The sequence below is a fragment of the Sinocyclocheilus anshuiensis genome, unplaced genomic scaffold, assembly GCF_001515605.1.
Source record: "Sinocyclocheilus anshuiensis isolate Anshui unplaced genomic scaffold, SAMN03320099.WGS_v1.1 scaffold413, whole genome shotgun sequence".
Classification (NCBI taxonomy): Eukaryota; Metazoa; Chordata; class Actinopteri; order Cypriniformes; family Cyprinidae; genus Sinocyclocheilus; species Sinocyclocheilus anshuiensis.
In genome coordinates, this window is record NW_015536481.1 from 837,665 (window position 1) to 860,962 (window position 23,298).

The window sequence follows — 23,298 nt, forward strand, 5'->3', positions numbered from 1 at the left end:
GCATTAATTGTGACAAGTGCGAGTCTGTGAGTTGAATTATGGGATGATTCCCTCACGGGTTGAATTTGTTTGTTTTGACATATTTTGGCTTTCTAAGGAGCAAGTGAGGCACAAAATAATTTGATTTAAAACTACTCTATATGAGTAATGAGGACTAAACAATCTCACCATCCTGCAAAGCAGAGTCTAAGAGATAGTTCAGAGCCTCGCTAAAGGCCTTATGAAAAAGGCATGTCTAATACCTTTATAACACTGAGACACTACCATCTACATATTAGCATCACACAGGCTGTGGAACACTTACTTCTTATGCTGCATTTAGTGAGATTAAAATATAATGACATATGTATGTAGCTTGTTTGTTTAGTGTTCATGAAACATCTACAGGTCATATTTCACCCCAGACTGTTTTTTGGCCATTAAGTTTTTCTGAATAGTGACAAATAGAGTCTCATTACTCTAATGTTTAGATATTTTGCTTCTTATTATTCTCAAAGGTGATTCTCGTTAGATTAGAACACTTTACAAGAAGGTTCAGTTCGTTAACATAAATGCATTTGGTCTCATTTACTAACAATGAAAATTTTTTTGCAGTGTTTATTAATCTAGGTTAATGTTAACTTGTAATTATTCATTAGTAATTCAAAATACATGAACTAATGTTAATTTATACAACTTGAAATGTAAAAAATGTATATTTAGAAATTAACCAAGATTAATAAATGTATAAAAGTACTGTTCATTTTTATTTCACGATACCCAATGCATTAAATATAGCACTGAAAATAATAAAATCACAATTATTTTTTTTAATATATATATATATATATATATTTTTTTGTTTTTTTTGTTTTTTGTTTTTTGTTTTTTAGACAAACCAAGGTAGTACAACAAATATTACAAAAAATTTAAATAAAAAGTAAAAATTAAATTAGATGTCCTAAAAATCTAAAAATTTATTTTCTTTTGATTTTGGGGTGAAGTATGATCTGGACATGTTCTTGAGAATCACTGCTTTAAAAATTCTCCATGTTTTAGGCACATTATTCTAAATCCAATACAGCATCTGGGGGAAATTAGACATCTCACAAGAAAACATCCTCAAACAAGCCAACAAACAAAACTGAACGTACATTTCATTCTAAGAAACAGTTACATCAAACAAAAAAAAGTGTTTAAATAGTCCAGCACACAGGTTTGACACGGTCTGTCTAATGTAGACACAGACACTCAGTTTCTGTCTCCAAAGTTCCCACAAAGCTTTGCTGCAGTTTTTAGCTGGAGTGAACAGCGCTGTGCACCACAGGAAGCATTATAACAAAAACACAATCTAGTAATATTTTAAAAGTGCTTTAGCGTTTAGTGCCTTTAGTGAATACATTCACACACACACATACATACAAACAAACCTACAAAGTAAACCAAGTAACCACATATGACGAGGTGGAGACTGCAACACAAACACACAATTAACCTTTGAAAAACTCTTTGACCTCGCTGAGGTTATAGAGCAAGAGAGATGGAGAAAACACTTCAGGCGTCTTCAGGATAAAGCCAAGCCATCTGGAAAATCCATCCGAAGCAAAATCCAATCCAGATTTTGTCCTTTTAATATAACAAAAGCAGTTATTTTCTCCCTTTTTGCTGGTTTGTTCTCCCACAAGTGTGCTGGCTGCTGAAATGTGTGGATACAGCTTTGCAGAATGACAGAGAACCACCCAAAAACTCACTAGTTACGGAGTTAGATCAGTTTTAAAGATTCAGTTCATTAGTTATTTCACTTTAAACACTGGAGGGTTTTAACATACATAGTACAAAAAGATATGCCCTGTTGCCAAGACTGCATCAAGTCTTTCATAAAAGAACAATCAAATGTCAACAAAATAAAAACAAAAATAGCACAGACACAAACCGTGAGAAAGCAGAAATTTTAAATAAAAACATGAGGCAGCACTGAGTGTAAAGGCAGCCGTAGCGTAGAGGAGTGAAGATATGAGGCTGTAGTTCAGTAAGGCCCTTTGGAGGGTCCGAAGATGGCAAGTGGGAAGTGTTTGACATGAGATGACCACTGAGCCGCAAGCTGGAAAAACTTCACATCGTTCCATTCAACTCCGTCTATCAACACTGGAGGGAGGAAACACAAAACCACACACGACAGTCTTTAGTCTTTAGCCATGTTTCATGAATTCCACAAACATAAATTATACATTATCTATACCTAAATTATAAAGAGATGTATGTAAAAAAAAAACTGAACCCAAAATGTTGATTGGTATATAATTTATTATTAATAAAAAAAAAAAAATGTCATTATTAATATTATTCAATTTATCTGAAATTATTAAATGTAATTGATGGTGCAATTACTATTTTTAAATCTCTAAAGTCCATTTATATATTGTTATTTATGATCTGCTGGTTTGCAATATGAATAACATTTATAACTGTACTATCTTTCAATAACAGTGTCTTTGAAAGGCTGAAATTACATTGTTGCAGGTTCACAAAACAGTTTGCACTGAAATGTGCCACTTTTTTTTTTTTAGCTTAGTTACTTTTTGGACTGTGGAGGAAATTTTGAGTTCTTAAAGGTACAGTATGTTTTCATAACACAACAAACTGATGACGATTGTGATATGACCCCTATAAGCACAGTTTATTGATTGTATTGTAAGCTGTAGTGATTACTTTGATGAATTCTGATTGGCTGATCACCTTTCAGCATGGTCTGCTGGTGTTTGGCTGTGCAGATGAGTCGACTTATGCCCTCTATCACCTGACTCTTAGACTCTGCCTCCTTATCCTTGGTCTTTTTAGGCAGAAACATCACTGAGCACAGAGACAGAGAGAGTGTTTGATGCTTATTCAACAACACAATACATTTTATAAACTGAATGTGTTCCTGTAACTGTTACCATGGCACTGTGTTAAAGTCCCCATGAAATCAAAATGAAAGTTTTTTGGGTGTTAATATCAATATGTTAGTCTTAAGCTTATCTATAAGGCAGTGTGCTCCAAAACAGTGACAAAATTCGCATTTAGAAGATATAAGCATTCAAAGCTTTTAGTTCGTCACTTCCGCCAAAACGGCTCAATGATTTTTTTGACGTCACATCGTACTTCATCTTCTCATCAAATCTTCTGACCAATCAAACGCTCTCTAGAAGCCGAAGCGCCCGCCCCCTACACTATAAAATAGACGCCAACTCTTGTTCACAGTGTAGTATTTCCTGTACAGTGTATGCTTTCGATTGGGGCAAATGAGGTCTGGTTTCACGTTGTGTCACGCGAACCGCTGCAGCACGCAGTCTGATCCGGACTTTGGCTCCGGTCCAGAGATGAGATCACACGGAGCTGATCATATGCGCGAGTCGGCATATATTAAACACTTTTAAAACTACACAGCCTCAGCATGATTATGATCACTATTTTGTTTTACTAAGAGTTTCATATTGAATCTAGGGGGTAATCTATTAGACTGTGGCTGTCAAATGCGGCTTTACCGAGCTCAACGGCTCCCTCTGACCCGTGCAGATATAAACAAAATGCTATTGGCTAATTTAAAAAGGGGGGCGGGGCTGCTCGATATGTCCCGCCCTGTCTTCCTGTTTCAGTTGAAATTACGTCACCACATAGAATAACGCTGCGTGTTTCAAGGCACTTCAGGGGACCTTTAAGTATTGTGTTTCAGTGTCTTACCCTTCTTATTCTTCTCTTTGGTGACAACAGTCATGGACATGGTTGGCTGATGTGTCGTCTCTGCTCCGCCCAGTGGGAGGCGGCTAACCTGCAGTGAACGGAAGGTGCCCTTGAGCGTGTTTTTGGAGTCTCTCTTCTCCACGTCTTTCTTCCTCTCTGATGGAGCAATCCAGTAATCAACCTGAAGACCCATCAGCTCCCCCTGACCTCCTCCAGGAGAACTGCAGCCACATAGACAAGGTGAGAAAACAGAAGACTAAAGAGACCTCAGACACCTAGCGCTGTGTGAGTTTGTACCTGGACATGTGTACAGAGGGAGAAGAAGGAGGCGTTGGAGATGCTTCTTTCAGTAATGGGGAGATCTGTGCAGGAGGAGTAGACGAGAGAAGAGAAGATCCCACAGGAGCAGCGTCATCTGAATCGCCTACAAACACACAATCACATGCACAAATCATTCATAAACCACCTTAAATATAACATTTATATATAAAAATAATATAACAAATAGTTTAGGTTTACAATTGGTAGTATTTCACATAAGGGCTGTCAGAATCTTTTTTTTTTTTTTTTTTAGAAAAATCATGATAAAGTGTATCAAAAATAATACATCAGGCTTTTGAGGAACATCATCACTGCATTGCACTGCATTATGTTTTGCTCCCCACAAAAAAAAAATTTGATCATAAAACTAAGCATTTAAATATCATTTTACTAAGACATTTTATTGGGAAATATAGAATGACAAATGCTATGTATATTAATTTCATGTAAGTAAGCTGCTATACTGTTATAAAGATCTCACTGATTTGCATTACAAACTATCAGAATTTCTTATCTTACCTTTTGGCCATATACCAGTAACTGCAATAGATTTCATATTTTTGCTCAGTTTGGGCCTCTGAGTAAAACTAATGTGTGTTTTCCTGATGTATCAAATATGATACTCAACAAAAACACACATGTAAACTTTTTTTTTTAGATTTTGTCTAAAGGTTCAATAAACTAATCCATTTCAAATTAGTTTTTTTCTAACTATTATTATATGTGTTATGGGCATTTTATATGGGTTAACATGTTCAACTGACAGCCATATTTAATATATAATTGACAGTATAACTAACCAGATGTTGCAGAAGTTTGTTCAACAATCCCCACTTTCACCACCTGCAGACAGGTTGAAAACAAATACACTATAAAAACATTCAATACAACAGTTAAAACATTTCAAATGATAAAACAATGATTGCAAATGGACACGTACCCCAATAAAAGGAATGAATTTCTGACATGAGTCTTCATCAGGACTGTGAGAGGAAAAAGGAGACAGGACTTTGAACACATGGTTTAATGAAGAGTAAATTTACCCTATTAAATCAATCAAATTATTGATACAGTGGGGAAAAAAGGCTTCCTCGAGGGAAAACAAATCCTGGTAGTTACCCATTCCTTTCTATGGGGAAATATTCAACAGATTTAACTATTTTAGAAAGAAGAAGAAAAAAAAACATTCTAAGTATGTGTATTTTAAATATATGTATAAATATATGTATGGTGTTTTACACATTACATTAAGTAAAAAGAACAAGCCATTTGAAAAGTAGCAAAAAAACAAACAAAGGCTGAATACAAGCAATTCAGCAGCAAGATTATGAGAGACATGTGGAATCTGACATCTGAATATGTGTCTGCAATGGATGCAATTGTTTTCCTTCATAAATAGCAAATCTTTCAGATATTTTAGAAATTAATGAGTAGAAATGAATGAGTAACTGTGATAACCAGAATGTTTCCCACATCCACGCTAAACCACATCCATAGTATCTTTCTATCTTTCTGCAGACTATATCAAGAAAAGGCTTCGAATTTGAAGACAGATTTTGTTAATCCCACTGTCTGATTTGTTCACTCTTTGCGCCTCCCACTGAGCATCCTTTCACTTCCAGCTCCTCCCAACTATCAGTTAAAGGGTTAGTTCACCCCAAAATGAAAATTCTGTCATTAATTACTCACCCTCATGTCGTTCCAAACCCGTAAGACCTTCGTTCATCTTCAGAACACAAATGAAGATAGCAACGCAACTGTAATGTTTCCAGGTCCAGAAACATAGCAAGGACATCGGTAAAACAGTCCATGTGACATCAGTGGCTCAACTTCAGTTTTGTGAAGCTACGAGAATACTTTTTGTGTGCAAAAAAAAAAATGTATTTAACAATTCTTCTCCCCCGAGTTACGTCTTCCGCCATTTTGGAGACTACCCAAGAACGTAATCGGCGTTGTTTACGTTAGGGGGGAAAGCGCGCGCATGAACGTAATCTGCGCTGTTTACGTTAGGGCGGAAAGACTACCCAAGAATGTAATCTGCGTTGTTTACACTTGGTAAAGCGTGCGTATGTGTTGTGATACTCTCTAAAATGGCGGAAGACAGTAACCTCGGGGGAGAAGAATTGTTGAATAAAGTCGTCATTTTTGTTTTCTTCGAGCACAAAAATGATTCTTGTAGCTTCGCAAAATTGAAGTTGAGCCACTGATGTCACATGGACTGTTTTACCGATGTCCTTGCTACGTTTCTGTCTGGGAACATTTCAGTTGCGTTGCTGTCTATGCAGGGTCAGAGTGACAGAATTTTAATTTTGGGGTGAACTAACCCTTTAAACATAACTGACTATTTGGTGACATCCAATATAGCGTGTCTGAGACAAATGCTGTGAAGCGAGTGATGCCAGTGTAATTCTTATTAACTGCTGCCGTTATGCCACTGCCCCACCCGCTACTAGAAAAAAAAAAACTAAAAGAAAGAAGCATTCTCAGCCAATCAAGGCTCAGATTCAGGCAACTTCAACCAAAGATGGTCTAATGCAGAGATCATAGATCTAGCAACAATAATATTTTGTTAAAATGGTTATGCTAACTTGTACATTATACTCACAAACAATAAAATTAATCATGAAATCGCCACTCTGTTCAGCATGAAATAGGTTTTTGAGGGAAAGCATTATTTTAAATTTATATACTGTATAATGCTTTATTTTATTTTTTTATTTTTACGAATTTTGCTATACAACCAACAGATTTACATTCAGACTGAAATCTCTTTTTCTGTTAAACCATCTCTGATCACTAGAAGAGCAAAACCAGAAACAAATTATAAGAGAACAGAAAGAATAAATAATCCGTGCCAACGAACCACCCCAAAAACAACACAGCACAAGCCCAAATGGAGGGAGTTCACAGAGTGCATTTGAGCAGAAATAGAAGTTGCTCTCAGTGAAAGGCATAACAGATGGTCTATTGCTCTGCACACCGAAGAATAAAGAGACACTGATGAAACCAATAACTGAGAAATCAGCCAATATCAGCAGCAATACTTCAAGCACCTGCTTAGAAAATCAAGACCGTGAGTGTGAGTGTTGTGTAGTTTAGGCTGTTTACTCTGATGAGAGAGAGCGATAACTAGAGGAGATAAAAATGAAAATGAAGCCAAGCCAGAAAATCAAGAAATAATTTTACCTCCATCATAAGGTCTGTTCACCTTTTCATTAAAAGTGGAATAATTTGAAATAATTTCCATCCTTGATTTTGCTATTCAAATTGAAAATATTCTCTGGTACCCAGAAATTTACATTCACAGACATTACATGTCACAGTTTTCAGAGATACATTACAATAATATAAATATATAAAACACACACACACACACGCACGCACATATATATTATATATTTATAAATATATAAATTAAAAATGATATATATATATATATATATATATATACACATAATTTCAATACAATAATTACAAGTACTGAAAGAAAAATAACATATTATATTACATCAGCCTTTAATACATTTCAGAATATAATCGATAAATGATCCCTCAAGTTTGGTTTATGGTTATGTATGTATTTTATTAACTATTTTTTTCAGTGTTTTTAGTCTAGTAATCAAGTAATAAAGAAGGATGTGTTACACAACAAAAATTGCCTGAAACCTAAAAACTGATTTGTGTATAATTAACAATTTTTGTCTTTTTTTTTTTTGCCTTTTCTTTATAAATAAATCCATAAGGTTTTTTTTGTACTGTAATACTGCAATACTATATATTGCACTGTTTGTATATTTGTATTTTTGTATATTTTTTCTTCTTATTTATCAATACTTTATTCTTGTTTTTCTATTAGCGGCATTCAGAGTGGAAACTAAAGTAAGAATTTCATTGTACAGGGAAATGTGCATATGACAATAAAGGCTTTGAACTTGAACGTATGCTCCAAAAACTATTATTATGCCCTTGAAGGACATTTAGGTTTTGAATGTTATAGGAAGCATTCAACTGAAAATACTCTGGCACATTGTGTGCTCTGCTGAAGGACATCGCAGGTGTGCAGAGGATGATGGAGGTAATATTCATATCCCACTGCAGCAAGAGATCCAATAAAACCTTCAGATTCATTCCACACTGCAGCCTTTATTATACAATTAAACGGCCAATTCCAAAAACATCAGAAGGTGGAGGAGATGGACCACTTTTAGAGAAATAAAAGAGAGAAACTGCAATGCTCAATATAGCAGCTACAGGAAAAGTAGCCCCACCACATAGAGCATAAATCTTGAAGTGTGGATAGAATCTCTAGAGTTTCAACAGAATCTCTGCTCTCCTTCAGTTTATAACTCTCCTTGATAAAATAGGAGAAGAGTGAGCGAGTGAAAGGAAGTAAGAGACTGAAGGTGATATGTATCTGATTGGCTACGGTATCAGCACAGGCAGGAAGACCACAATACCTTACTGCAAAATCAAAATGAAAGCTCTTTTTCCTTCAGAGAGGGCAAGGAAAATAAAAAATAAAGTATGTTATTTACAGACAGAGATGATAAACAGTGACATTCACATGCTTGCTGTCCAAACATGACTTTAAGGAGGAGGATGCTCATGAAAAAGATGCAAATATCTGGATAAACGAACAAAATGGATCGAGTGTGTTTTTGAGCAGAAAACCAACTATCTGCATCTTCAGAGCATCTGAAAATGAACCCAGCCTCTAATAACACATATTCAAAGCACTTTTATATTAAAAGATTACTGATATTCTTTTAATTGTATTTAGGCAAATACAATTGTCACACTCATTATCTTTGAATATGTTTTATTATAGAGTGGTACACCAAGTTAAAATTACACTGAAATCATACAACCTTTATGTTGCCTCCTCTGAAAGGTTTAATTCTTTTATAAAAATATACATCTGGGCTGCTCTGTGCATGTGTGTATCACCTTTTCTGCTTATAGGTAAGCATGGCCTCTGCTATGGGCAGCTGAAGAGCTCCATTCGCTCCCAACATATACTGCGTTACCCTGGAAACCACATCTGGACTGTCCTGAACTGCTGGATGTTGACAGAGAATAAAAGAGAATTTTTTTTTATACATTTATAAAAATGTATGTGTGTGTACATTTACAGTGTGTATAGAAAAGAATCACCCCCTTTAAAATCTTAGATTTTTTTTTATTTTTATTTTTTAAATGATCACATTTTGTTGCTTTGCAGCCTGAAGTGAAGACAGACACAGTTTTTGTTTTATCCAGCTGTATTTACTCAGAGCAACTTATAACATCCAAGTGAAAGATATAATGCCAACATGTCAGAAAAAATAAAAAAACAGAATCACAGAGTTGGAAAAAGGAACGCCCCCACATTAAAATTACTGTTTAGCTAATCACCTTCTCAATGGCACACAAAGCCATTTGACTTTCAACTGTGATCAGCTGTGCTCATTTTGATTAGCTCAGCATGAAAAGAGCTTTCCTGGAGCATTTCAGCCCTTGGTAGTGCAACTGAAGCAAACAAATATGGGTGGCAAGGCACAGTCAGAAGACCGCCGGGATAAAGTTGTGGACAGGCACAAGTCAGGAGATGGACACAAGAAAATTTCAACGGCTTTATCAATGCCTAGAAGCACAGTGAAGTGTATTATTAAGAAGTGGAAGGTATTTGGTACAACACAGACCCTCCCTGGATCGGGACGTCGCTCCAAACTGGATGAAAGAGCCAGGAGGAAACTGGTCAGAAAGGCTACCAAGAGGCCTACAGCAATTCTGAAGCAGTTGCAGGAATTTATAACAAAGAGTGGTCATTGTGTGCATGTGACAACAATATCACAAATTCTCCACAAATGTGGCTTGTATGGGAGGGTTGCAAGAAAAAAGCCACTCCTCAAGAAAGGCCACATGCAGTCACGCCTGAGCTTTGCCAAAACACACCTTGAAGTTTCTGAGGCAGATGACAATAAAATTGAATTATTTGGCCTCAACACCAAACGATGTGCTCACCATCCAAATAACAGCATTCCTACAGTAAAACATGGAGGTGGTGATATCCTGTTCTGGGGTGTTTCTCTGCAGCAGGGACAGGAGCACTTGTCAGGATAGAAGGAAAAATGGATGGGGCAAAATACTCTCGGATTCTTGAGGAAAATCTGCCGCCCTCTGCCAGAACGTTGTCAATGGGAAGATGACAACATGACAATGACCCAAAGCACACAGCAAAACTGACCACACAATGGTTAAAGGAGAAAAAGGTGAATGTCCTTGCATGGCCTAGTCAGAGCCCAGACTTAAAGAGGTCCTATAATCTGTGGAATGACTTGAAGACTGCAGTCTACAAAACGGTCACCATACAATTGAACTGAACTCGAGCAGTTCTGCAAAGAAGAGTGGGCAAATATGGCAAAGTCTAGATGTGCAAAGTTAGTAGAGACACTTGAAGACTGCAGTACACAAACGCTCACCATCAAATTTAACTGAACTTGAGAAACATATCCCAAAAGCCTGTAATTAAAGCAAAAAGTGGTTCAACAAAATACTGACACAAGGGGGTGAAGGGGGTCTGAATACTTTCCGTACCCACTGTATATATATATATATAATTTAAAAATAGAATATAAAATATATTACACAATATAGAAATATTGTAATTTAAATATTTAGTTTAATTTAATATTTAAATATCTCTAATTATATATCATTATAATATTACTATAAAATACTAAATATATATTATTATGTGAAGGTTTACATTAAACTATTGAATGTATTATTAAATAACAATTTTTTAATAATAATAATAATAATAACAATGTTAAATAATTTATTATATTTTTTAATATGCACAACACTTTTTTATTTATTTACATATTTATTTGCAGATGGATAGAATGGAGAGAGAATGAGTATATCAGAGACGGTTACCTGAGGTTGGCGCTTCTGGTTTGTGGAAAAGATCTCTCCACGCTGAGTCCTGGAACAGGCTGTTATATCTGTAGTCTATACTGGCCAGATATTTAGCCACTGGATGAACCCCTACACATACACATGCTTTTTAGCTCTTCTAGTAGTGTTTTATTGGCTCATTTTTTCCCCTGACCTCTGCACTTACCAAGTGGGATGATAAGGAATCGCAGGTATCCAAGCCAGTCGGGGGTTTTGTGTGTCAGGTGATCCACAAATAAACGCAAAACAACAGAAAGGTAATGCTGAGCTCCTGCTACTCCGATCCGCACTGGAGACGGCGTGACTGAGTTACTGTTACAACTAGAGAGAAAGATAAAAGGAGAAACAAGTACATAGTGTGTCACTATCCCGGAAAAACCGGAAACCAAATGGCAGATGTACTTCAAATGAAGTGTCTATTTGCTTCAAGTGACTTACAATCTCTGTATGCGAGAGATGATGGTGCTGAGTGCAGCCTGTATGTCAGCCATGGTGCACGTACAAACAACAGGAAGACCATGATTCTGTAACACCTCAGATACATACTGAGACAAAAAGATTACTTTAGTCATGGTTATTAAAATATACACTACCACTCAAAAGTTTGGGGCCAGTATGATTTATTTTTAAATAAATGAATACTTTTATCCTGTAAGGATGCATTAAATTGATCAAAAGTGACAGTGAAGAGTTTTAGATTGTTAATTACATATTAAATTACTTTTGTATTTTTTCAGCCTTGATGAGTATAAAGGACAAGAAAAAAAATTAATAATGACCAGCCCCAAAACTTTCAATGGTAGTGAAAATATATATTTTTTAATTTGTAGAATTTGTGTTTTTGTAATATTCACAGCTAAAATAATTGTATTATGATTTATCGTTACAAATAAAAAAACATATAAAATGATACCAATACGTAAGCTTTACATCACCGGCCAAAATCTACAGCTGAAAATTCGCAATATGTGCCATCACAGAACCTGCCATATTGTGTTGCCAGCTGTCAATCATACCTGGCCCTGCCAGTCTGAGGTGTTAATAAGGATGATGCTGTCGGGAAGATGGCTGTCTGACACCAGGATGTGGTTCAACTGGTCATAAACCGTTTTGCGTGGAATCTAACCAGACCGAGACCAAATAGAGACCAAATTAGTTAAAGGGGTCATATGACATTGCTAAAAAAGAACATTATTTGGTGTATTTGGTGTAATGCAATGTGTTTATGAAGTACAAACTGCTGCTTCTCTTTAGTAACTGGAGTATATTTGTGTGCAGCGAGGTTCTATCTGACCTGTAGGTGGCAGCGTGTGTCAAACGAGCGCTCGTTGTCCAGACTGTTGGCCCTCTCATTGGGCGGTCGACTGGGCTGCTTCTCTTTAAGTGATGTGCTCCGCCCCCGTCGCCCCGCCAACTTTGGCTCCACCCTTCAGGTGAAGAGAGAAAGTTGTTCATATTGCTGAACTTTTTTTTTTTTTTTAAACAAAAACACTAAACAGGATGAAAAAAAAAAAAAACACCAGACCTTTGTTTAAAAAAAATGTATAGCACCTTGACAGTAATCTAAAATAAGTAAGATCTATCATACTCTTTTCATCTAACCACAGTGATAAAGGGTTTATGTATCCTCACCGGTTGGATGGAATGATAAGTGACTCCGTTTTGGTCATCCGGCCTGTAGGAGGCAACCTCTCCATGAAAGAGTCCACGTTGTCCATCATCTCCAGTTCTGTGGTAGGGGTCACAACCTCTGGATGACCCTAAAGCCCAGAAACACACATAATAAAACTTCAAAAACACATGTTATACTATATACAACCTCTTTACAGCCTGTTTGTATGGACTAGGGCTGGGTGAAATAATGTCAAATAAAAAGACACATTATAAAGGCCAAATATGTTAAATTGTCAGAAAACTGATATCAGAGTTTGAACAAAATTACATTATTTTTCACTGCTGCCACTACATCACATGTTGATTCAGTGTGGGTGAGTCATTAGCTGTGATTCAGCTTTAGTGTCTGCTAGAGCTCAACTCTAAACAAGCATGTGAGTCTTGATCTTATATTCAGAGAATATATTACAGTGGTGAAGGACGTACCATTGAAACATTATCTGATTCATTATCCATCTGAAACTTTCCACCTACAGCCCTTATTTTATCAGGATCCATCTGAACAGAGAAAGAGAGAGAGAGGTAGAGAGTTAGCTGAGGATTGATTAAAGGGTCATGAAACCCCCCGTTTCAGCACTGATTAGTTCTCACCAATTTTTTTAAAAATGCTAAAAAAGTGGGCGTGGTGCGCAGCGGAGTGGAGGGGGAAGAGGGGAGACAGATCGAGTTAAAAACACAAATAAATACACAGCCATTTGCACTCTGCATCGAAAACATATATATGAACGTGCTGTTGCAGCTCTGAGAACTTTTAAAGGGGTCATATGATGCGATTTCAAGTTTTCCTTTCTCTTTGGAGTGTTACAAGCTGATTGTGCATAGATAAGATCCCTTTTTGCGCATCGTGTGTGTGTGTGTGTGAGAGAGAGCGAGAGCGAGCGAGCGAGAGAGAGAGAGAACGCGAGCGAGAGAGAGAACGTGCGCGAGAGAGAGTGAGAGAGAGCGTGAGCGAGCGAGCGAGAGAGAGAGAGAGAGCGCGAGAGAGAGAGAGCCAAATACACAAAATAATGATCTTTAAAAAAGCATCATATGACCCCTTTAAGGCTTATTCTGCTGCGTTTATATAAGCCTTTTGACGGGTTGTGTAAAACAACAGAGCTGTAAAAACGGTTATGCTCACCAAGTGAATGAATCATGTTTGTGCCGAACTCTTATTACAAAGCAAAAACAAACACTCTTCTTCGATCCATGAACGTTTCTCTCAGTTAACGTGCGCGATGTCATCTCACAGTCTGAAGCGTCTGTCATAGCAAATCAACACATGCTGTTGTGAATAATTAAGCGAAGCATCTTCTCATAGGATAAGAACGCGCAGTCTCATGAATAATTTAATAGACACCAACGCGTCATCCATGTACTATAGTCAATTGCCACGTCACAAATTGTGATATCAACACGATGTAGATTTTAAACCCGGAAGATGAAAATAGAGCAAAAATGCTTCAAATGAACCAGTGTTCTCCAAGAGTTAAAATTATCGGATGCTAACATTGTTTGTGTTGCACTCTATGATGTGCAACACAAACATCTCTGCTAAAATCTCAGAAAAAGTAGTTTCATGACCCTTTAAGCTGAAGTGTTTGTGTTTCTAACCTAGCTCATACTTCCTCCTCATAGGGAAAATTGGTTAAAAATAATGTCTATATATTACCATTCCAAAATCTGGGGTCAGTAAGTTTTTTTTTAATCTTTCTGAAGAACTCTCTAATGCTCAAAGCTGCATTTATTTGATCATAAATGCAATAAAAACAGTATTGTAAAACAATAATACAATTTAAAATATTATTATTTCTATTTTATAGAAGTACTTCAATTTTAATATTTTACAAATATAATTTATTCCTTTGATGACAAAGCTGAATTTTCAGCAGCCATTACTCCAGTTTTTTGTGTCACATGATCCTTCAGAAATCATTTTAATATGCTGATTTTGATGATTAAGAAACATTTCTTTTTATCATCAATGTTGAACACTGCTTAATATTTTTGAGGATTTTTTGGGGGGGATTCTTTAATGAATAGAACATTCAAAAGAACAGCAATTATTTGAAATAGAAATCTTTTGTAACATCATAAATATTTTGACCAATTTAATGTGTTCTTGCTGAATAAAAAAAAAAATATATATATATATTACTGACTACAAAGGTTTGAATGGCACATATATATATATTTGGAAAGGGTTAGTATTAGGTTAGTATAATTATCTTTATTTCAAGTCAATTTAAGTGTATGTTATTATGTGTGCATTCAAATATCTCCTAAAACACATGCTCTTACTGGACTGGGCGGCTCTCTCTGACTCCTAACACTGTGAATACTGCCAATTTCTGTCTGAGAGCTGGATAGAGAAATTCCTTCGAAATATGGCCTAATCCAAGCACAGACACAAAAAGGTAAACACAGCAGGGTTAATAAAATAACACACATCTCAACATTAATATATGCACTAAATAAACACTAATGAACAAACTCTCTTCTCAACATACTTGAGTTTGGGTTTTGGGGTGCTGAGAACACTTTCATCATCATCCAGATCCGGTCCACTGTCACTCGGATTCTCAAACTCTAAACTCTCCAGATCCAGATCTTCCTCTACTTCTGGAGGCGGCTCGGCTGGGTCCTGCTCTGAGTCTAACACCTACAAACATTTAAACATTATTTATTCCTCATTTGAACTGCAGGAACGTGAGGAATGGTGAGACAGAGGGTCAAGCATAATCTGATGAAACAGAAAACACTCAGACTCAGCTGCAGGGGAATCGATCCCAAAGCGCCATGTGATGTTCCTGACTATTATTAATGAGAGAGGAAATCAATCAAGGACTTTGTTTGCAACCAGCAATGTTCAGTGTAAATCCAGCTTCTTAAAAGATTTTAACAAGCTGCTGCTGATTGAGCTAAATGCACTAATGTCATTTCTGCTACTATATTAGATGTTATCAAATAAATACTCATATTACACGAGGACTGAGTATGTAATCTCAAATAAAATTCCAAAATTCCATTTTTAAAGAGTTTGCTTTCCCTGGATATATCAATTTACAAAAAAAAAAAATGCTAAAAGTCTCAGATAAAGTTCGTCATTGTTTTTGACTATGTTGACAACAGCATACTACCATATTATTGCAGTATGTAGTGTGTATACTTTTTTTTTTTCAATATTTTTTATGTAAACACTTTGGATTAGCATTGTGTATTAAACATGCTACTGTATATAAATAAACGTCTTCAAATGTATCTCTTTCTTGATTTATTATTTGACTGGACTACCAAATAAAATTTTTACACCAGTGTTATTTACTGAAATCATATTTAGCTTCTTTTTTTTTTTTTTTCATTTGAATTGTACATTTTGTAGTAATTTTGTTGTTTTTGTCATTTTTATTAGTTACAAATATTTCTATTAGCTTTCATTCATTTTATTTTCAGAATTTATTTTTATTTCAGTTTTAGCTTTAGTAATTTCAGTACTTCAACTTCAACTTATTTTATTTCAGTTAGTTGCCAAGGCAACATTTCAAAGTTTTTCATCCAATTTTTATATTTTATTTTATTTCAGCTTTATTTTGATGAACAGAAACCATGTGGGATAGTTAACAATAACAACACAATTTTACACAAAGTGGACTAAAATACATAATACCAGTTTTTATTTTCATATTTTACAGGGAAACCACTTGCTAAATTAAACATGCAACATTAGGAGGTCATGTGACAACAATGTAGCATACTACTGTTTGAGATGTTTCATTGATTAATGGCTATACCATTTTTCATACTACTGTTTTTGAAATATTAGTCAGTATACAATATATACTGGGCAATATTTAGGAAGATGAAAGCTAGTATTCGATTCTGAACGTAACCCTACTGACAGTTCTAACTGCTAAATAGCTTCCTTTAATAAAATATTTGTGAAAACCTTCGGTCAGGTTTCAGATGGCTCCATAATAAGAATCAGCGTCCTGTCAGAACAGTATCAGTAACCGGAGACATAATGCTGATGAGATCATGTTTCTGTCCCGCTGGACGTCACTGCTGTTTCTGTACATCACCACACACTTCCTGTCCTTCAGAAGAGGACTGACCTCTGAACCCAATGTGGCATGTGTTTATTTTGCTGTGGGCAGCATTTTCATTTTCATGCTTACTGGTTATATGTCTAAAATGCTGAATATATAGAATGGTGCAGGAACCAAATACTAGCTTACTACTTGCTGAATACTACTGTGGATACTTTATACTGCCTATTATTAGACTTTTTTATACTATGTTTGTAACATGCCCTCCTCTTGTTGCATTGTTAATTCAGCAAGTATTTTTAATCCAATTATGTATAAAATGTGTCAACATTAAAAAAATTAAAAACATTATTTAAGTTCGTTACATTGAAAATTGAGGGTCAAATTGAGTGCTTTGCATTGTGGGCATTTTGTGGGGGGAAATTGTGCAATTTTGGCAACTACAGCAGCTCATCTAGTTATTTCCATGCATACAGTATAAACATTTGCATAATGTTTATAATATACATACTATACAAGATTTTCAGCAAACAAGGATTCGGTTTCCGTAGCAGTGCTGATTATGCATGGCTAAATTAATCTGTGGAGCCAGGCAAGGGTCAGGCCTTGTGTCCGCTGACTCACAGACTGAACAGAATCATACAACAGGAGAAGAAATCACCTACCTACAACTAAAAAATTATTTTATTAGGTGAAATAAATCATACAATTACAGCGTGTTCATTAATTTATTAACCTGGTTACTCTTTAAGGTTTTTTTCTTCATTTCTGTCACCTTATGGAGTCTGGGTTCCTTGCCACTGTTGCTTGTGGCTTGCTTAGATTTGGTTTAAAAAACACTCAAAATTCAGTAATATTATCGATTTGACTGCACTGACACTATTGGATGAGAACAATCCTTGAAATAAATTGAGCAGGATGCTAAAACTATTGTTTTCTGTATAGATGAATTAAACTTGTTTCATAAATGATTAACTTTACACACTTAATGAACTGAATCAAACTAACCTGACTTGATCTGAATGACAATAATGACACAATTGTCTTTTTAGAGCTGCTTTACAGTAGAATTTGAATTTGCCTAATTTTCATGAAGTTTGCATCACCTTTTTATGACTATGAAGCCGCTTTGAAATAATCTGTATTTTACTAAGCACTACAGTATAAAGGTGGCTTGGCTTGACTTTATAATATCATGTCAAAGGTGAGAGGTCTTAGTAGTAAATCTAAAGTACATCTGGTTCAAGTATGCACACAAACATGGATTTGTTCCACTGAGATGTCAAAAAAAGTGTCCAAAACATATTGGTTCACCGCACAAGTCAGCACAACCTGACTAACACGTATTTAAACACTTCACCTCGCTTAAGAACAAATACACTCTATATTTTTACCCACCTCATCAGAAACTCTGAACCGTTTGAGCAATGCCACCACGCGCTGCTTAAAGTTCTGCTGCTAATGGAGAAAGAGAAGCACACACACAGACATACACACTCATATTAACAGTCTGTTTACTACACAATGACATCTGACAGTGATGACTGAGTAAATTCTCATTGTTCTCTGGCATTCTTACCCTGGTGATCGACGCCGTCCGGACTATTGACCTCCTTTGCTTTTTTGGTTTCCTTATCTCATACTCGTCATCCTCAAGATCCTGAGGAGCATGTACATACATGAGTCAGCAGAAAAAGAGGGAAATGAGGTTGCTTTGTTTGTATGTGTGTATGTAATCACCTGTCCTTGTGCTGCGTCATCACTGGCCTCCTGCTCCGATGAGAAGCTTTCATACTCTTCTTCTGAGTAATTATCTACCAAGTCAAGTAAACAATATTATAAAAAGGACAGGTCCAGTCCTGAATACTGATTGGTCAATACAGCGTTCCAGCTAGTGATGTTCCGATATTGAAATTTTGGCTGATATGATAAACCAATAATGATTTTTAAATAATGCTATGATAATAATGCATTTATGATAACTCATAAATGGACAATAATATATATATACATTTGCTTTAAATAAAAAATAATAATTAAAAGGAAGTTAAAAGAGTTAGTATGCAAAAGCACTATAATGAAGGTCTCCCAAACTGAGGTTTTGAGGGGTTCATGAGGTGATGAAAAGCCAAATAATCATTTAAAAAAATGTAAATTAAAAAAAAAATCAAAGATGAGAATGAATGAAACACTTATTAAAAATAATAAAAGTTATATTTTATTTGTTTACCTGCATGTCATGTGACCATTAACCAGCAGTAGAGAACCATGAATGTGGTGTTATTGAAATATTAACTTAAAATCTCAGGGTGCACTTCATATTCTGAAAATATTCTAAATTATAAATGAGGAAAAAATACTTGCTAATAATCATAAAGGAGGGACCTCTGGAAAATTGGTTAGATAGTCCATTAAAAAAAAATTAGAACCAATGGATTTAAATTATGAGTTTGGTATTATAAAAGAGAATCTGTATGTCTGGTCTGAAACAGAATATACTGTATATTTTGAATAATCATTAATAAACTTTTTGTAAGAAATTAAGTTAATTTTATGAATAAACGTGCACAGCAACTCGTGCAGAAATCTGATAAGGTGCCGATAGCAACAGTCACACTAAAATACACAATATAGAAACAAAACACCTGTTTAGTGTATAACTTCACATCACACATAGAGAACACAATTTGTTATTGCCAGAGACATGTCATAGACTAATTAAAAATAGATGAGTATGTATGAATTTTTTTTTACCAGAACATTTGATTTTCTGTCCCAGAATGGCTGCCTCCTCGTGGTCTATAGGCTGACTGGACAGGGAATAGATCCAAATCTCTGCAACTTTACCCAGAAACTCCTTCTGATTACTGCAAAGAGCCAAGACCTGCCCACCTTCTGCAGGATGCTGCATCACCTACACACACAAACAAATCAGCATGTAAGCATCTGCATGCTTCAAAAGTCTCTATTAACCTCACTGAGGAATCTGAAATACCTCTGCCATGTCTATAGAGCCAGCAGCCAAAGTCTTGTAACCCAAAATTGTTCGGTTTTTGTACCTCTTCCTCCGCTGAAGCAGGATTTGCAACTTATTTCCCTCGCGTTTCAGAAAATGAGGGTACTGCTCGTATAAAAACATGCACACACAGGAGAGAGAGATAGAAGAAAAACATCAAATTCAGTTTCATAATAAAACTCTAGAATGATTCAGAGCACACTGAAATGATGATGTCTTAAAAGCAATATTGGCTCTGTTTCAAAACCTAGTAAGCTGCCTACAAAGAAAGCATTTGCAGACACACTCCCAAAGCAAAGTCTGTTTCTATGATACCTTCCTTTTGTTTGAATTTCAAGGCAGCTCAGCATGCATACTTGTATACATGCAGCAAAAAGCAATCCATCAGCGCATTGCAAAGAGTGATGCAGAGTGTTCCAAATCAATCACTTTAGAGGTTCTTTGTCAGGCAAGGCAGCTGTCAATGTAAGTAGTAGATAACTAGTCAGTTCACTATGTTTTGGTTCAGAGCCATTGTTTTTATAGCCATTTATGATTGAGCAATTCGAAAATGTGTGTTTTGGGGATATCTTTACCTGTAGTGAGAATGTGAGAGCGAGATCAGTCTCCACCACACCAGCAGGGGGCAGCACTATCTCATGGGAGCGGAGGATTCGCTTGGAGCCCTACAGGCACAAACAGTCACTTTATTTAAACACATGCTGTGTTTCACTTAAATGCTCCTTCTATTATCACTCTGAAGAAACAATTATCCTCTTAATTAGTCATTATGTTTTTTTATTTTTGGTGACTCTTTTAAAAGAGACCCTTTTCATATTAATTTTAAAATATTATATTCATAAATGCAAATGTTCAAAGAAAATACCTTTATTTTTATTTTCATGAAAGATGTTGATATATATTTTAATTCTTTGAGGAAACTCTAAAAATTAATTGCTTGCAAGACTCTTCAGTGGTGTAATACTTACTTTAATACACTTTCATTCATTTCAGAATCTCATGTATTGTAACCCTCTTAGAATATTTTGTTTATTGTCTTAAATGTTGTGTTCTTTGTTGCAAAAAAATCTAGACATGCTGCAGTTAAAAAACAACATACACTTTATGAAGCTGATGGCTAACCTGAATCTTGACTGCAATGACGACAGAAATCAGCTCCTTGTCAAGTTCCTTCATCACCACTAGCTTCTTCAAAGTCAGACTACACAACCTACAGACAAAAACAACAGCATTACTTACAAAAATAGGTGATTATACATAATGTCTGGCTAATGCCGAGGAGTCATCTTTGTAATGAGCATGTGGAAAAAGTGCCATCTTACTTGCCATGGTTTACGGCACAATGCTAAGTAAAGGACATAATTGTCATTTTTGGGTGAACTATCCCTTCACTTTACAGCTGGTTTACAGACAGGAATAGACAGGCCCTCAGTTGCTGTTTATTAGTAAATGATTGGGAATGTGATCCATATGTTTGCTCCTGTAACAGGATGTGAATTGATAATCTTGTTTTCTAAATCCTGAGTTTCTTATCAGTAAGGCACTGTATGAACCTTCAATTTCCAAAGAAAACTCAATCTTCCTAAGAAAGAACAACTACTGCTCTAAAACTCTGCTGGGAAAAATTCTACAGCTCAATCTGATTCAGGTCTGCTGAAAACAGGCCCATAGCAGCTTTCAATTGAGACAGATCAGTCCAGAAAACAGCTGGAATTAATGGGGCTGAAAAAGTGGGGTTCAGGGATTTTAGTCTCTTGGAAACTTGCATACAAAAACTGTTTATAAAATGTTCCATAGAGTATCTGTCATTTTAGGCAGGAGGAACCGTTCAAATGAGCCAAAAATCAAAGTCATTTTACTAAAACATAATAAACATACACCCTCGCTCTGATACAGCAGTAAACCTCAACACTGTACTGACAGACAGTAAACCTTGGCTCTATGACTCTCTCTACTCTCCACCTGTAGCTGGTGTGTGGTGAGTGAAGCGCACTGGCGCTGTTGTACTGTGGCTGCCGTCGCATCATCCAAGTGGATGCTGCACACTGGTGGTGGTTGAGGAGAGGCATTGTTCAAATAAGTAAAAGCTAGAAAGGGAAGGAATAAATAAAGAGAAAGACAAAGTTTTGGTTTTATTTTAAATTTAGGATGAAGTCAAGTAGCGTCGAAAGAGACGAGTTTTCAGCTGTCGCTTGAAAATTGTCAGGGATTCAGCATTCCGGATAGGGGTGGGAAGATCATTCCACCAGTCAGGAATGGTGAACGAGAATGTTCTGGAAAGTGATTTTGAGCCTCTTTGTGATGGTACCACGAGGCGTCGCTCACTAGCAGATCTCAGACATCTGGTGGGGATGTAGATTCGTAACAGTGAGTGGAAGTAGGCGCCGGCGGGTACTGAGCCTGTGGCTGTTCTATATGCAAGCATCAATGTCTTGAACTTGATGCTAGCCCCAACCAGTAGCCAGTGCAAGGAGATAAAGAGAGGTGTAACATGGGCTCTTTTGGTCTTGTTGAAGACTAGTCATGCCGCTGCATTCTGAATCGTTTGTAGAGGTTTGATTGTGCTTGATGGAAGTCCAGCCAGAAGAGCATTGCAGTAGTCCAGCCTAGAAATGACAAGGGCCTGGACAAGAAGTTGTGCAGCATGCTCCGTTAGTGTTTTGATACTTCTGCCTCAGTGAGGGGACAAAAGGAGAATATGGGAGTTTTAGCAGTGGGTGTAGTTGGTTTGAAGTCCTGTGTGTGTGGGGCTGAGAATTGACTACTGATTGTTCTGGTTTTGTCTGTGAAGAATGTGGCGAAATCATCAGCTGTTATAGAAGTGGTGGGAGGTGGTGGAGGGGGACAGAGGAGAGAATTGAATGTTTTGAAGAGATTATGTGTGTCTGGAGTGCTGTTGATCTTGTTGTGGAAGTATGAAGATTTGGCCGTATGGACTTCAGCAGAGAAAGATGAAAGCAAAGACTGATACATACTCAGGTCTGACGGATCTTTTGATTTGCACCATTTTCTCTCTGCTGCCCTGAGTTTGGTCCGATGCTCACGAAGAACATCGGATAACCAGGGGTTAGAAGGGGCAGCCCTGGAGGAGAGAGGACAAATATCATCTAGACAAGAGGTTAAAGTAGAGCATAAAGTGTCAGTTGCTGCATTCACATTCCACACACAGGAGTGAATGGAAGTCTGTAGCATAAGGCTTGTCCAGATGAATGTTGAAGTCGCCAAAGACTAAAAGTGGACTGCCATCCTCCGGGAATGAGGACAGCAGCCCATCCAGCTCCTCTAGGAAGGTGGCTAGAATTTGCCCCGGAGGGCAGTAAATTACCACAACCTGGAGTTTTATAGGAGCTGTTACAGTAATCGCATGAGATTCAAATGAGTTATAAGGGACCAGTTCAAGGGACCAGAGAGGCCCCTAGAGGCCCTAGAGCAGCCTGAACAGAGAGAGAAGCCAATGGAAACAGACCCACATGCATGCACCTAATAGAATATTAATGAGAAACACTTTATATATTAAAATCACATACCAGGTACTATGAGGACAAGGAGGAGAGAGAGAGAGAGAGAGAGAGAGAGAGAGAGAGAGAGAGAGAGAGAGACACACACTCTCTCGAGCGCTAT

General features: G+C 36.5%; 1 protein-coding gene across 9 annotated transcripts in view; it reads right to left on the reverse strand.

Moving 5' to 3' along the window:
* Positions 1-1,796: 1,796 nt before the first annotated feature.
* The window catches only part of LOC107681285 (phosphofurin acidic cluster sorting protein 2-like), a 35,389-nt gene continuing 13,887 nt past the window's right edge, over positions 1,797-23,298 (reverse strand). For 4 of the 9 annotated variants that reach the window (XM_016477586.1, XM_016478038.1, XM_016477980.1 and 1 more), the window contains 24 exons: positions 20,800-20,887; positions 20,253-20,342; positions 19,657-19,782; positions 19,416-19,575; positions 18,402-18,475; positions 18,241-18,321; positions 18,060-18,119; positions 15,126-15,277; positions 14,917-15,007; positions 13,063-13,134; positions 12,595-12,722; positions 12,257-12,389; positions 11,979-12,083; positions 11,401-11,507; positions 11,129-11,283; positions 10,942-11,052; positions 8,968-9,079; positions 8,478-8,510; positions 4,961-5,003; positions 4,821-4,863; positions 3,997-4,123; positions 3,700-3,920; positions 2,689-2,829; positions 1,797-2,124 (listed from right to left, as the gene is read on the reverse strand). In XM_016477586.1, coding sequence (XP_016333072.1) covers positions 2,006-2,124; positions 2,689-2,829; positions 3,700-3,920; positions 3,997-4,123; positions 4,821-4,863; positions 4,961-5,003; positions 8,478-8,510; positions 8,968-9,079; positions 10,942-11,052; positions 11,129-11,283; positions 11,401-11,507; positions 11,979-12,083; positions 12,257-12,389; positions 12,595-12,722; positions 13,063-13,134; positions 14,917-15,007; positions 15,126-15,277; positions 18,060-18,119; positions 18,241-18,321; positions 18,402-18,475; positions 19,416-19,575; positions 19,657-19,782; positions 20,253-20,342; positions 20,800-20,887 — 2,572 coding nt within the window. In that variant the 3' untranslated portion in view covers positions 1,797-2,005. The remainder of the gene's footprint in view (positions 2,125-2,688; positions 2,830-3,699; positions 3,921-3,996; positions 4,124-4,820; positions 4,864-4,960; positions 5,004-8,477; positions 8,511-8,967; positions 9,080-10,941; positions 11,053-11,128; positions 11,284-11,400; positions 11,508-11,978; positions 12,084-12,256; positions 12,390-12,594; positions 12,723-13,062; positions 13,135-14,916; positions 15,008-15,125; positions 15,278-18,059; positions 18,120-18,240; positions 18,322-18,401; positions 18,476-19,415; positions 19,576-19,656; positions 19,783-20,252; positions 20,343-20,799; positions 20,888-23,298) is intronic. The other 5 variants (XM_016477726.1, XM_016477651.1, XM_016477784.1 and 2 more) reach the window with 5 other exon arrangements.